This window comes from Myiozetetes cayanensis, unplaced genomic scaffold (genome assembly GCF_022539395.1).
Source record: "Myiozetetes cayanensis isolate MyiCay16 unplaced genomic scaffold, myiCay2020 scf10, whole genome shotgun sequence".
Lineage (NCBI taxonomy): Eukaryota > Metazoa > Chordata > Aves > Passeriformes > Tyrannidae > Myiozetetes > Myiozetetes cayanensis.
The window spans coordinates 14,360,062-14,374,529 of record NW_026086605.1 but is presented as its reverse complement, the minus strand read 5'-3'; the positions used below and the strand labels follow the sequence as shown (position 1 = coordinate 14,374,529).

Sequence of the window (14,468 nt, the reverse complement as noted above, 5' to 3'; positions counted from 1 at the left end):
GGCGCACTCTGGACAGTTCCGCAGGAGTGTGGCCCCGGCACGGAGGGGTCTGACAGGCTCCTGCCGGCGGCTGCCCCCGCGCCCCACGGGTCTCCCATCCCTGCCCCGTCACCGCCCCATGCCCGCCCCGCTGGGTGGCGGCTTGCCCTGAGGGCTGCCCTCAGTTGAGATGGCGGCAGGCGCCGGAAGCGGAAGGGGCGGGAGCGAGCGGGCGCACGTGTAGCCGGGCCCAGCATGGCGCGGAGCGGGCGGCTCCGCTCGGGGGCCGCGGCCAAGCTCAAGCGGTGGCGGAAGGGCCACAGCAGCGACTGCAACCCCGAGACACGCCAGCACCGCCTGGCCGCCCGGAGCCGCTTCTGCAGCCGGCCCGCGGGTGAGCACAGGGGCGAACGGGGCGGCAGGGCCCCGGGGCGAGGAGCTCCCCACCTGTGCCCGGCTCTCCCCGGCGGGGTGCAGGGGCGCGGGGGGGGCGGCTGCGTGGGGTCCTCCGAGAGCCGGAGCGGGGACTGGAGGGCCCAGGGGCGCTGACAGCCCTGGGGGAGGCGGAGGCAGCAAACCGGGGAGGAGGACACGAGTGTGCCCTCGTTACCGTCACCGTGGCACCGGGCCTGAGGAGCGGAACGGGGCACTGCGTGCTGCAGAGCCTGTCACTCACTCTACGAGGCTCCCCAAAGCCCCATGCCACACCTGTAAGCGCTGCTGTGGCGTCTGGTGTGGTGAGTGACGTGACTCCCGTTCATGATGTGGAAAGCATACCCAAGTCTGCCAGGCACCGCCAGAGCCCTGGCTGCTGCTGGCCAAGATGTTTCTCCTGCACGTGCAGAAACAAGTCTTGCAGCCCATACTACCCTCTTGTAGCTGGCAGCAGTCTGTTACTCAGAGGGGCATGCAATGAGTGTCAGGCCTGTCTGGTTGCCATGGCTCCATGTGGAAAATGTGTAGGGCAGAGTACAAGAAGCACCTCAGCATTTAAGCACACCAGGATGTGTTTGTGTAGATGTGATGCTCTCCTCCATCCCAGGAGGCAGCTAGACTGTGCTCTGGTTTGTTTTCACAGGACCAAGGAGCTCTTTCTAGTTGTTACTGTGCTTTCTTTCCCACTGGTGTGCAGGAGCACTGGTGTCCCATATGCTGGAGATGAGTTCCAGCCAAGCCAGTCTGTCTGGGAGGAGAGAGGAGGGGAGCGTGGGGGGTTTCAGGGTGGGTGTGGAGCAACACGACCTCCCAGGTCTGATGTGCGTCACCCCCACAGAGAAAAGCAACTTGACGGTGGATGCGGTGAAGCTGCACAATGAGCTGCAGTCGGGGTCCCTGCGCCTGGGGCGGGCAAGTGACAGCGCTCAGCTCCACATGGAGGAGGAGGACACTGCAGAGGTGGCCACCGAGAAGTCCTCTGGCACCTTCCTGAGCGGGCTGAGCGACTGCACCAACGCCACCTTCAGCAAGGTGCAGCGCTTCTGGGAGTCCAACTCTGCTGCTCACAAAGAGGTAGGGGCAGGAGCAGGGCTTGGGGAAAGGGGTGTCAGGTAAGGGTGGTCCCTCCCGGGTGTGAGGCCGAGGAGCACTGACCTGCTGTGGTTGCTTCTCACAGATCTGTGCCGTGCTGGCAGCCGTGACAGAGGTGATCCGCTCCCGGGGGGGAAAGGAGAGTGAGACTGAGTACTTTGCTGCACTGGTGAGTGATGGCCATGGGGAGGAGGCACAGGGGGAGCTGCTGTTGGCAACGAGGGTGGGCTCTCAGGAGGGTTGGTGGAGAAAGGTTCTGTGCTGGTAGCCAAGGCCCCAAGTGTCTTTCTTCAGCAGAGATGCTGTTGGGCTGCTCCTGGTTTCTCTGCCCCCTCCCCAAGGGTTGGTCTGATGTGAATCCTCAATCCCCCTTGCTTACCCATCCTCTGTTCCCAGATGACCACGCTGGAGGCAGTGGAGTCTCCTGAGTCACTGTCTGCTGTTGCCTATCTACTTAACCTTGTCCTAAAGCGGTGAGTGGCTGACAGAGGAGCGGGGAGAGCTATATACCTCATCTTGGAAGAGGGACTGGTGCTGTTCTCCCTCCCCAGGGTGGGGAAAGGACCCAACCAGAGCAAGCTGGTGATGCAGTTCCCCATGTGACTGCCACCAGCTGTCTGCTCCTCACCCCACTGACATGCCGCTTTCTTCTGGCAGGGTCCCAAGCCCTGTTCTTATTAAAAAGTTCTCAGATGCCTCAAAAGCCTTCATGAGTATCATGTCCTCACAGGCCTGCAGCAGCTCCACCTCTGCCCTGCGTTGGGTGAGTAGCCAAGGGGCAGCCAGCTGTGTCAGCTCTGCCCAGGGTCTGCTGAGAGCTGGGGTCAAGGCTCCTGCTGTAGAGTGTGCTGGGTGCTCGGCCTGAGGCCCTTGCAGTGAGCAGGGGTTTCTCTGTGGGGTGATGCTAATGCCTCTGCTGCTGTCTTGTCATAGGTTCTCTCTTGCCTGGCCACGCTGCTGCGGAAGCAGGACCTGGCAGCCTGGAGCTACCCTGTCACCCTCCAGGTCTATCACGGCTTGCTGAGTTTCTGTGTCCATACTAAGCCCAAGGTGAGAGCCCAGTGGCCCTGGCAGAAGATGACACTGCTTTTGAATCATATTTCTGGGGCTGGCTCTGCCTCCCAGGTCTGTAGCTTCTACTCACCTGGGTTCTTCTTCCCCCAGGTGCGAAAAGCAGCCCAGTACGGCGTGTGCTCTGTCCTGAGGGGCAGCGAGTTCATGTTTGGCGATGCAGCCCCTGAGAATCACCCCGCGGCACCCTCTACTGCCAAGTTCTGTGTGCAGGAGATTGAAAAAGCTGGAGGTGTGGGGCACTGGAGTTTGGGGTCTGCAGCTGAGTTTGGAGCACTCTACCACTGTGGTAGAATAATGACTTGAAAGGAATAGGGGAGGGTGCAGCATCCTGAGGTTGCTGGAAAGTGAGACACCTCTGGGGCACCTAAAATGTTTTGAATGGTCCTCAGCTGTTCAGTCATCAGCTCTGCTGCTCTCAGGAGTCAGGGGAGTGTTCACCCTGGCTCTGTGGGTCAACCCCAGCGCTGTTACAGGGGCTTTGCTGTGAGGTGCCACAGACTCAGAGGTTGCTCTGCTCACACAGGTGCCAAGGAGGCCACCACTACCCTGCACGTCCTTGCCCTGCTGCGGGACGTGCTGCCGTGCTTTCCTGCAGCCATGGTGAAGACCTGCTGCGAGACCTTGCTCCGTGTCATGACCCTCAGCCATGTGGTGAGTATTCCCTTCCGCTCCAGGGATAGCAAGGGCAGACCCTTTCCTCTTGGGCTGCAGTCTGGAAGGGATCAAACTCCCTTGGCTGCCCGCTGGGAGTGTGAAAATGCAGGATGCAAACACGGAGGTGCCCGTGGCAGCTGGTCCTTGCTGGCCTGACTGCTGTGGAAGAGAGAGGCTGTGTACATGGGTCACAGTTGCAGCAGTGTTGGGTTTCCCAGGGCAGAGCCTGCTTTGGAGTGGGGGGACAGTGGGTGCAAAGCAGAGCCCTTCTCCTGACATCATGTCCTTTGCAGCTGGTGACAGCGTGTGCCATGCAAGCCTTCCACAGCCTCTTCAGTGCCCAGGCCAGCGTGGCCTGCCTGCCAGCTGAGCTCAACGCCCAGATCATCACTGTGAGTGTGGAGTGCTAGTGTGAAGGGGAACAGAACTGGCAGTGCCATGCCACCCACCTTGTCTTCTACTTCCCCAGGCCCTCTATGACTATGTGCCCAGCACGAGTGACCTGCAGCCGCTGCTGACCTGGCTGTCCACCATGGAGCGGGCACACATCAACCTGGGCAGGTGCGGGCAGGGGCCGTGGCTGGGCAGGAGGAGAGGCAGCTGCTTGGTCTCTCACCTGACATGTCTCTCCCCTCCAGGCTGCAGAAGGACCTGTGCTGGGCTCACCTGCCCCGGCTCTTCTCTGCTGCCATGAACTGCTTCCTCTCCCCACACTCCCAGGTGGTGTCGGCAGCGGCGCAGACCCTGGAGGTACCACACACAGGCACCTCTGCTCATTTGGCTGCCCTATACCTTGTGGGGGGCTCTGCTGAGGGGTTTGGGGTTTGCCAGGGAGTGGTGTGCCCCTCTGTGTCTGCCAGGCTGAGGCCTCCATGGTCCACGGCTATCCCATTTTCCGTTTGCCCTTGCAGACCCTCCTGAGTGAGTGCATTGCTCCCCACATGGAGGACCTGGGCACTGTCTCTGCATCTGCCCCAGCGCCTGCTGCCTACTTGTGCAAGATGTTCAAGTGAGGAGTGGTGGTGTGGGAGGGGCTGTCCCCGTGAGACTGGCTGAGCTCTGACCGGTATCTGCCTGGTCCCTGATGGGGTCTGGCTGGCCTGGTGGGCACCCTGATCACTACCAGCATGACCGTCTCCTCTCTCCTCCCCAGATCAGTGGAGGAAGGGCTGACATACCGCTTCCATGCAGCGTGGGATGAGGTGCTGCGGGTGCTGGAGATCTTCTTCGAGACGTGTGGGAAGCAGTGCCATCCCATCATGAGGAAGGTGAGCCAGTCTGGGAGAGCATAGATTCATTCACAGAGGGAGGGTGGGGTAGCTGCACTGCTGTCCAGGCTGTGTTGCCCTCTCCAGCTGTGGAGCAGGGCCATGCTAGTGCCTGCTGTCCTGCCCGTATGTGGGCAGAGCGTGCACAGCTCTGGGACTCAGCACAGGGGCGTGCAGGGCAATTGGCATCCCTGGGCAGGCATAGTGAGTGACACGTGCCAGACCTGCCCCATGTCCTCTGAGACTGTCCTGCCCTGTCCCGGCAGTGTCTCCGGTCCCTGTGTGACCTGCGTCTCTCCCCACACTTTCCCTACACCGCTGAAGTGGACCAGGCAGTGGGGGCTGCTGTGAGCACCATGGGCCCTGAGGTGCTGCTGGAAGCTGTGCCCCTGGAGATTGACGGCAAGGAGTGAGTATAGTCATGGGGTAGCACTTTTGCAGCTGTTCATTACATTCCTGTTCAGTCCTCATGCAGCGCTGGAGGTGTTTGGCTGCCGAGCCTACCTGTGCCCAACTTTGGGGCTGGGTGGAAGTGCCCTGTGTCCAGGGGCTGATGCCAGCAGTTGCCCTGTGCTCCCCTGAGCCATGCCTTCCCTCCCCAGGGAGACGCTGGATTTCCCCCGCAGCTGGCTCCTGCCGGTGCTGCGGGACTATGTGCAGGGAACGCGGCTCGGCTTCTTCACCAGCTACTTCTTGCCCTTGGCAGCTGCCCTGAAGAACAGAGGTGAGCAAAGTGGCACACCCAGCAGGCCAGGGTGTTCTGTGGGACCTCCCTTCCCTTCCCTGGGGTGGAGCAGGGCTTTGCAACATCTGCTGTTCCACACATCTCTCCTTCTTTTCTGTAGCCCAGGAGTTTACCCAGGCTGGGAAGACTGTGGAGGCCAAACTCTACGACACGCTGCAGTGGCAGGTAACAAGGAGTGTGCAGGAGCACTGCTGTGATGTACCCATGCCAGGCTGGGGAGCTGTGATTTGGTGAAGACTGCTGATCTCCCACCTTTTCCTTTGCTTTCCAGGTTTGGACTCTGCTGCCTGGCTTCTGCACCCACCCCACAGATGTGCTGGGGGCCTTCAAGGGGCTGGCCCGCACCCTGGGCATGGCCATCAGCGAGCGCCCAGACCTCCGCCCCACCGTGTGCCAGGCCTTGCGCACCCTCATCTACAAAGGCTGCGAGACAGGTTGGGGGGAGATGGGCCTTCCTGGTTGGTCCCTGTCCCCTGTGGTGACCTAGGGAAGGAACATGCTGATCCGCACCTCCCTGTTGTCCTCTCCCTAGATGCAGAGCGGGCAGAAGTGGGTCGCTTTGCCAAGAATTTCCTGCCCATCCTATTCAACGTGTATAGCCAGCCTGAGGAGGATGGGGGCAGCAGTGCTCAGCGCCGGTCTGTGCTGGACACTGTCCGTGCTTACCTGACCATCACTGACCCCCAGGTGAGGGGACCAAGCTGTGCTGGCTCGAGCCAGCATCTCCCAGCCAAATCCAGTCTGATGGGGTTTATTGGAGAGGAGAGAAAGACTGAGCAGAGAGCAGCCCGCAGAGAGCAGCCCTTCCTGCCATTGTGGAGAGGGAGCCCTTTCCAGCCAGACGTCTAGGTTTTCCCAATTTTGCAGCCACATCTGGTGCATCATGCACAAACTCCTTCACAATTTGACCATCTCTCTTTGGACCCACTGGTGCTTCTTGTCTCCACAAAATCCTGGGGCAAGGTGTTTGCCAGGTGGATTGCAAACTCTTGTAAAAGCACTTCCTTTGGTCAGTTCTGATCCTGCTCTGTGTGCCTGCCCTGCAGATGGTGTGTGGGTTCCTGGAGAAAGCCAGTGTGAAGCTGACCAGTCCTGAGAGCTCTGAATTTGCCAGGTAATGCCTGGGGGCTGATGCTAAAGGGTAAAACTCCTGGTATGCTCCTGGTGAGCAGAGCTAGGGCACTGTCATGTGTGGGCTTTGCCACTCTTGTCCATTTGATGAGGCTCAGAGCCAGTGTCCCAGATTGGTTGGGTAATATTAGTGATGCCAGAGTTAATCACCTGCGTGTCCTCATCTGCTGTAGACTCTCCATCCTGGATCTGGTGGTAGCAATGGCACCCTACGCTGATGAGCAGTCCCTGGACTCCCTGTACCGCACCATCCAGCCTTCCCTCCAGGTCAGTTGGCCCCAGCCCTGACTGGTGCAGGGGGTGTGGTAGGGAACCTTCTGCTTGGTTCCAGCTTGGACCCCCTTTTTGCCGGGCTGAACAGCTGCCATAGTCTCTGCTGAGTTGTGTGGGGTACTGCAGGAGTCCCTTCAGACACTGTGGTGAGGGGCTGCCTTTACAGTGGGAGCTTGTTGGCTGTCCCTGCAGAGCAAAGAGCGCAGTGTGCAGAAGAAGGCATACCGTGTGCTGGAGGAGGTGTGCGCCTCTTCCCACTCTCCCTGCCAGGCCTTTGTCCGCTCCCACCTGCAGGACCTGCAGACAGCACTGCTGGACTCGCTCAAGAGTGCAGCATCCCCAGCCAAGAGGGTGAGAGCAAGGGCTGCAGTGGTGGAGATCAGCCTCTGCGGGGAGGGATGGGATGGAGTGGGTGGTAGGGGTAGCCATGTGTGTGTCCCTCGATGTAACAGTGCTGGGCTGTTTCTTTCCCCAGCCCCGGCTGAAATGCCTGTTCCACATCGTGAAGCAGCTTTCTGCAGAGCACGAGCCTTTCGTCACTGCCCTGGTCCCAGAGGTGAGCATGGTCCTGGGAAGCGCCCAGCTATTTCTGGCTGTGGGGGTGGCAGTAGTGCTGTGACATGCCTGTGTGCCTCCAGGTCATCCTGTGCACCAAGGAGGTGTCAGTGGGGGCCCGCAAGAATGCCTTCATGCTGCTTGTGGAGATGGGGCATGCCTTCATCCGCTTTGGACCCAGCCCTGAAGGTGAGCTCCTGTTCCACTTGCTCAGTCGCACGGCTGCTCTCTGGCCCCAGGGATATCAGACCCGTGGCCAGCATCCTGCTGAAATGGTCCAGGGACGCTGCTGGTCACAGAGCAAATTGGGGCTTGAGTCATCCCCCTCTTGCAGAGGCCATGCAGCGGTTCCTGCTCCTGATCTACGTGGGGCTCACTGGCTCAGTCACCATGATCAGCTGCACCGTGCTGGCATTGACCCGCCTGTTCTTCGAGTTCAAAGGTGAGCAGGGGGCGTGAGGGGGCAAGGCAGAGAACTCTGGCAAAGGCAGGTGCTGGAAGCAGGCTGGCTGTAGCTGAGTCTCACCGTGGTTGCAGATCACCTGGAGTTCAGTGTGGTGGAGCAGCTCCTGCAGAACATCTGCCTGCTGCTGGCCTCCCGCACGCGGGATGTGGTGAAGGCGGCCCTGGGCTTCCTCAAGGTCACGCTGCTGCTGGTGGACACCAAGCTGCTGGCCAAGCACGTGCAGCCGATGGTGAGATCCCACACGGGGTGCCTTGAGGAGGGGGTAGTGCAGAGCTGGGGCTGCCCTGGGCAGCTGGGGGGCATCTCCAGCTGCACTCTGCTTCTGCCGGGGAGCCAAGGGAACAATCTTGGTCTCAGTGGCTAAGATGGCAGTGAGGAGGTCTCTCTCCTAAATGCTGGCATGGACATGTCAGAGAACTCCTGTGAACCAGGGAGACCACCCCATGACTCTGCCTGGAGCAGGCATGGTGCAATGGCAGCAGGGTGACCAAAGTGGCCATGCAGGTGAAGGGTGGGAGGTTGGGTGCCCAATGCAAGGGTGCTTGGGTCTTGAGGGCCTCTGTCCTGGCAGCTGGAGGCCGTGGGAAACCTTTCAGACGACATGAGGCGCCACTTTCGTATGAAGCTGCGAAACCTCTTCATCAAGTTCATCCGCAAGTTCGGGTAAGCTGAGGTCTCCTGGGGTGGCGAGGAAGCTCTCTGGGAAGCGGTGTGGGAGAAGGTGGGTGCTCACTGCTCTCTGTGTGCTCCTCAGCTTCGAGCTGGTGAAGGGGCTGCTGCCATCTGAGTACCATAAGGTGCTGGTGAACATCCGCAAGGCAGAAGCCCGGAACCGCAAGCAGCGCGCCCTTAAGCGGGCGGCTGCAGATACGGATGAGGAGGAGGCACCACCAGCACAGCCCAAAGGAGACAGGTGAATATGGACTGGGGGTGAAGAAGGAGCAGCCCCCACAGAGGGCTTGATGCTGGATCTGCTCAGCTGGTGCCTCTAGAGATGCTGGAGGCATCTCTGAGGCTGCTGTGTGTTGTGGGGCAGGCTGCACCCCTAGGCTTGTTCTGTTTCCATCATCCTCTGTCTTTTGACAGCATGGAAGAGATCCTGGCTGACTCGGAGGATGAGGAGGAGGAAGAGGAGGAACGGCATCGGAATAAGGAATGGAGGAAGCAAGCACGGCAGAAGGGCCAGGCCTGGTTGAAGGAAGGGGAAGAGGATGAGCCCCTCAACTTCCTGGACCCCAACGTGTCCCAGCGGGTGCTGGGTAAGAGTGAAGCTTCTGATGGGTGGGATGGGGCAGGGGCTGATGTGATGCACAGGGGTCCTGGGGGTACAGCTGCCCCCAGGAGTGGGTCCTTCCCCAGGCCCTGACCCACCTCTCTGTGAGCAGCCACCAAGCCAGGCCCCAAGCGGTCCAGAGGAGTGAGCCACGACTTCCAGATGTCTGAGGACGGACGCCTGATCATCCATGAAGAGGAGGAGGAGATGGATGATGATGAAGCCAAAGGTACTGCCTGGGCTCTCAGGGGCCACACTAGACTTGTTCTAGACTTCTGAATGGTTTTCTTCCTGCCATCTGCATGTGGGCTTTTGGGGGCATATGGGTGAAGGTGACAGGAGTGGGTACAGCCTTGTGTCACACCCAGTGGCTCTCTTCTGGGCCGTTGCCCAGGAGAGACAGCCCCCTCCATCATCAGGAGGGAGTTGGAGGGGACACAGCCACCAGTACTGATTCAGCAGCGGCACCCTGCTACTGCAACTCCCTCCAGGGGCTGGCATGGTACTGGGGCTGTCCCAGATACCAGGTCGATGCCCATATCCTGCACTGACTCTCTTTCCTGTACCATAGGAGCAGACGAGGAGATGGCAGATGTGCTGCAAGATGTGGGTCTCCGCAGTGTGAGTACAGGGCTTGTGGTCCTGAGGAGATGCTGGGGGAACTCGGCTGTGCCAAACCACTGCCTGTGCCATGGCAGCTGCAGCTGTGCCCGAGAGGCCAGTGGTGGCACCAGGCAAGCGTCAGCTGCTTGGAGGGGTGCAGGAGGTTGTCTGGGATAAGGATGTGCTGTCTGGAATGTCTCTGGGTGCCCAGGGGAGGAAGCAGGAGGTTGGGGGTGTGTGCGAAGGCAGAACCGTAAGGACAAGCCAGCTGCAGGGTTTCTGCTGCTTGCTTCTGCAGAAGAAAAACCAGAAGCGTCGGTTCAGAGAGGAGCCAGATGATGAGGAAGCCGAGGCTGGAACCTACTCTCAGTACAGAGGTAAGTTCTCTGCCTGTGCCCAGGCTGGCCTAGAGGGCCAGAATCTCATACCCATCTGTGTTGCTGCAGGACAACTGGAGCAGAGATAACAGAAGGGACCACAGGACGACACAGTGTGTCATCTAGTCCAACCTCCCCGCCCAAACAGGGTCATCCTAGAGCACATTGCACAGGATTGCATGTTCCACATGCATCCACATGGTTCTGGAATATCTCCAGTGAGGGAGACTCCACAACCTCTCTGAACTGAGCAGGGGGAGCCCTGAAACCCCCTTCCAACACATTCTCTGTTTTCTAGCTGGAGGCTCTGGGATCCACCGTCCTTTGAACAAGGAGCCAGCCTTTGGTGCAGAGTACAGATCCAAGGTGAAGGACTTAGGGGGTTGCAGGGTTTGGGTGGGGGGATACCTGGGGCTTTGCTGGGGCAGGAAGTACCATTTTTTTGTTGGGAGTCTGGTTCTGTAGCATCAAGGCTGGAAGGGGATCTCTGCTCCAAGAGGAGTTGCCAGACAGTATCTCTGAATATTGCCAGCCCATCTTGGAGTTCCTGTACTGCCCTTGCTGTGGACAGTTCGTGCTCAGTGCTCAAAGCAGGTGTCTGTAGCATCATATGGGTGATGATAGCTCAGCTGGCACCTGACTGCATCATAGTCTTTGGATGGCCAGGTGGCAGGGTTACACCAGAACAAGACATTTGCATCTCCCTTGGTGCTGCATCTTCTCACATGTCAGTGTCTCCCACAGAAAGGTAAAGGCGATGTGAAGAAGAAGGGCCAGCTCGACCCCTATGCCTACATCCCCCTGAACAGAGCTAAACTCAACAGAAGGTGAGGTTAACCAGGAAGGGGACAGGGATGGGAACGGGTTGGCTTTTTGTTGCTATGGTTTTTTGGTGGGTTTGGGAGCTCCTTGTCATCCTCTGTGCCACTCTTTGCAGAGCCTGGAGCATCCCTGTGCATTAGGTGTGCCCAGTGCCTGCACCAACCCAGTCTCCTGCTCCTTGCTCCCTCCAGGAAGCGGGCAAAAATGCAGGGCCAGTTCAAGGGCCTTATGAAGGGAGCCCAGCGTGGGGCCAAGGCCGGCCGCAGGAACCGTGTGAAGTCCCAGCGCTCCTGAGGAGCCTCAGGTGCTTGACCTGCCCCTACCCAAGGACAGACAACACTCTGTGGCCTCTGGAGGTCGGGGGATTTGTGAGTGGAGCAGCCAGGACTCCTCTGCAGAAGGTGACCTGCATTTGTTTAAGACTCCCTGGGAGGCCACTCCCATCATGTTATGGACTGATGACCCAAGCCATGCTTTCCTGTGCCTGGAGGAAGTGCTGGGTTGCCTGGTGCAGATGTGTGTGAGAGCAAGTAATGTGTAAAGAATTCTCTGTATTGATAAATACCCACTGTTTCTACCCAGCCCAGATTCCTCCGCTCCTTCTCTTCAGAGCTGTGCACACCCATGTTCTGCCTGCTGTCTTGGTGCAGTGGGTCCTTCTGCTTCTGCAGCACTGAATCCCACAGGGCTCACACCAGCATCAGTCTAGGACCTGGAGCCAGAGCACTCTCTCCCACACTGGGCTTGCCTGGGAGCTGCCAGAAGCAGTCCTGTGGCACAGAACAGCGGGGCAGTGCCTGTGCCCTGTGCCCTCCTGGCACACATGCCAGTTGTGGCTGGGGCGTGGAGTTGGCCAGAGAATGAAACCAGAGAGGGTGAAGTCCTCTGCTTACATCCAGCTTTCTTTTACAAACTCCTTCTTGGCAGGATCTTCTGCCTAAAACTGTAGCCAGGGAATCTGTGCCATGGGGAAAGTGTCTGCCATTTGGCTGCCAGTGTTTTCTCTTATGCCTCAGCTTTTCCCATATCAGCCATGCATGATAGTGGGGCAGGAACACTTAACTGCAAATTTCTTCAAACTGGATGGAAAACTGCTATAGCAAACCTCCATGTCTTGCCATTTCTCTTACATGTAAGAGCTGAGAAGCCCTTACCTCTGCTCTGACCACCTCCTGCCAGCTAGATCTGAGCAGTGCAAATAATCCTGGACCTTTTTAGCTGCCCAGCCTTCTCACATTGGACTGAGCATTTTGTTTGGCCCAGCTACATCTGCACTAAGCCCAGAAGATGCCGTTTGGCCAAAGTTGCTGAACAGAATGAAGCTGAGGGTAGTGGATACGGGTCCCATTGCTTGCACTACAAGGAACTTGTGCTGGCATTTCTTTCCCCTTCTGTATTAAAAAGCCTTCAACCCTTTGTAATTTCCTATTGTGGCAGCTTACATGCTGGAATTGCAACGCTTCTCAGTTCTCTAATAAGCTAAAGGGATTGTGCTTGTTCAGCCTCTTACTGCAGGCTTCTTCCTCGAGGCTGCAAATCCAGTTTTGTGGGTTTTTTATGTGTTGTCTTTTTTTTCTTTTTTTTTTTTCCCCGAGATCCTTTTAAAAGCCTGGAGATGGAGGAGGAGCTCTTGTACTGATATTGGTCCTGCCTTGTCAGGAGTATTGTCCCCTTCATGCTTTCCCAGCCAGGGCTCTCACTTGGGCCCTTGAGCCCCAGGACTGTGTTGAGGTGGTGCTGCTCTAATCCTGCCACATGGGAGCTCACAGCCTGACCTATGGGACAGGTGTTTCCAGCAACACCTCCTGACCATGTTCAGTCAGCTGGAGCTACATCCATCTTCCTCTGGTGCCTGCAGCCTAGGCCTGATGCCCTCCCTCCCCCTGCAGGACAGGGGCAGACAGGCAGCAGTCATCTTCTGAGCCCCCCACACCTGTGACCTGTGGCTGCAGGCCCACCAGAGTTATCTGTCTTCCTGCTTCTCTTCTCTCCTTGGAGACTGCCTGGAGAAGGCTGTAGCTAATTCATTTAAGAGCTCCAGATTACTCACTGTATTGTTCTTCATTTGCATGTTGTTGCTTAAATTAGTGCATGCCTGCCTGGAACAGAAGAGTTTCATTAGCACAGAGGATGGTGTTCGCCTGAGCTGGTGTCCAGAGAACAGATTCTTCTGCAACAACATCTTGTTAATCGGCTAATTAATCATGTAACGCAATGGAAACCCTCGGAGAGGAGACGTCATCGTGCCTGGGAAGGCTGGCTGCGAGTCAAGCCTGCTTCCCACCAGCAGCTATCCCTGGCAGGGAGCAGAGCTGTGCCTTGTGGGCCCTCAGGAGCCTGAGCACAGCTCTGTGTTATGGGGCAGGGTGAGGGGTGATGTGGGGGTCCTGCCTCCAGCAACTACCTGCCACAAATATTTCACAGTTACTCACAGAGAAGCACAAGAGGGGGGACCTAGAGTGGTGCTTGGCTTTTGCTGCTCAACTGGGAGGTGTCTGAAAGCTATTTCTGCACCCAGCATGCCATTAAACCATGCAACTCCTTCCCACAGGCTACACCGGGCACCAACAGTATACCACTGTTGAGCTACACTTGTGCAAGACATTGTCCCAGAGGGCTCTTACCTTGCAGATACCGGCTGCAAATCGGGAGTTCTCCACGTTGTGGGCTGCAGGTGTGCTGAGCACCCTTGAGAAGAGGCTGGCAGGACTAACAGGCTTCCCCCAGTGCTGGCTGGGTGGTCCTTGTACAGGCTGGGGTAGTTACTGATACCCACCCCGAGTCTTAAGGCTCAAAATTAGGAAGAAGATGAAAACATCACTGTGTCCTTACCCTAGAAGCTGTCTCCTTGGATTGTGTCCACAGTGGTATGCCCCTGAGAGGGACAGATGTGCCCCAGGGGCCTGTGCCCACCCATGCAATATCCAGATGTACCACCACCTCCTCCAATCACACACTGCAGCACCTTTTTGGGTTCCCCAGTTCAAAGTTGGGATCTGTCACACACCAAGGTGCAGGGATGGGAAAACCCTTCTGGGAACAGCAGAACTTTGGTGTTTAAGCTGAGGTGATTGGCAGCAAGATAATTAAGTGTGGAGGTTTAAAATGCCAGGGGACCACTCCAGCTAAAACCTAGTCAATTAAAAAAATACCAGATTAGTTCCTGGTCCCCTCACCACTCCGATCTACAGTTTCACTTGTTCCTAAGTTGTCTTGTCTTCCCATGGTTGCTACCTGAACACTGTGAGTGCAGCAAGTGGGCAGGGACACAGGGACCCTGGCTGGGGGGAAGGCAGGTGCTTCCACCCCCAAAGGGAAAAAAAAAAGGAAATAAAACTGCTCTTCTAGCACCTGTGTTCTCTGATTTCTCCTTGATGAAGAGCAAGTTGTGAGTTGGGGGTTATGGTGTAACTATGCTATTTGGAACGCTTGGCATGGGCTCTGCAGGCTCGGGGTGCGTCAGCCGCGTTGTAAGTTTCCTTGCAATGAAAGGGTTGAGGTTTCTGCCCGGGTGCTCAGTGAGGGCTCAGGGTGCCGGGGCGCTCAGGGCCTCACACCGCCGGCCTACAACTCCCAGCGCGCCGCGCGCCGCACGGGCGGCCGTTTTCCTCGTCGTGCGCGCGGACCGGCAGTTGCCCTTTCGAACCGGCCAATCGCGGCGGGGCGGCGCCGGCCGCAGCCAATGGCGGCGCGGGTCGCGCGAGGGGCGGGGCCGAGGGGG

General features: G+C 58.0%; 1 protein-coding gene across 1 annotated transcript; it reads left to right on the top strand.

The window, feature by feature from the left end:
- Positions 1-214: 214 nt before the first annotated feature.
- RRP12 (ribosomal RNA processing 12 homolog) lies at positions 215-11,328 on the top strand. Its single transcript, XM_050305214.1, has 34 exons — positions 215-373; positions 1,253-1,488; positions 1,592-1,675; positions 1,903-1,979; positions 2,164-2,269; positions 2,440-2,556; positions 2,671-2,809; positions 3,104-3,231; positions 3,528-3,626; positions 3,704-3,795; positions 3,873-3,984; positions 4,146-4,243; positions 4,388-4,502; positions 4,769-4,911; positions 5,105-5,226; positions 5,348-5,412; positions 5,519-5,681; positions 5,780-5,934; positions 6,294-6,361; positions 6,552-6,645; positions 6,844-7,002; positions 7,127-7,207; positions 7,290-7,395; positions 7,541-7,648; positions 7,744-7,901; positions 8,244-8,335; positions 8,427-8,585; positions 8,759-8,931; positions 9,058-9,174; positions 9,517-9,566; positions 9,847-9,925; positions 10,224-10,291; positions 10,670-10,752; positions 10,939-11,328. Exons 1-34 carry the CDS (start codon positions 235-237, stop codon positions 11,039-11,041), a joined length of 3,888 nt encoding a protein of 1,295 aa, XP_050161171.1. The 5' UTR covers positions 215-234; the 3' UTR covers positions 11,042-11,328.
- The last annotated feature ends 3,140 nt before the right edge of the window (positions 11,329-14,468 follow it).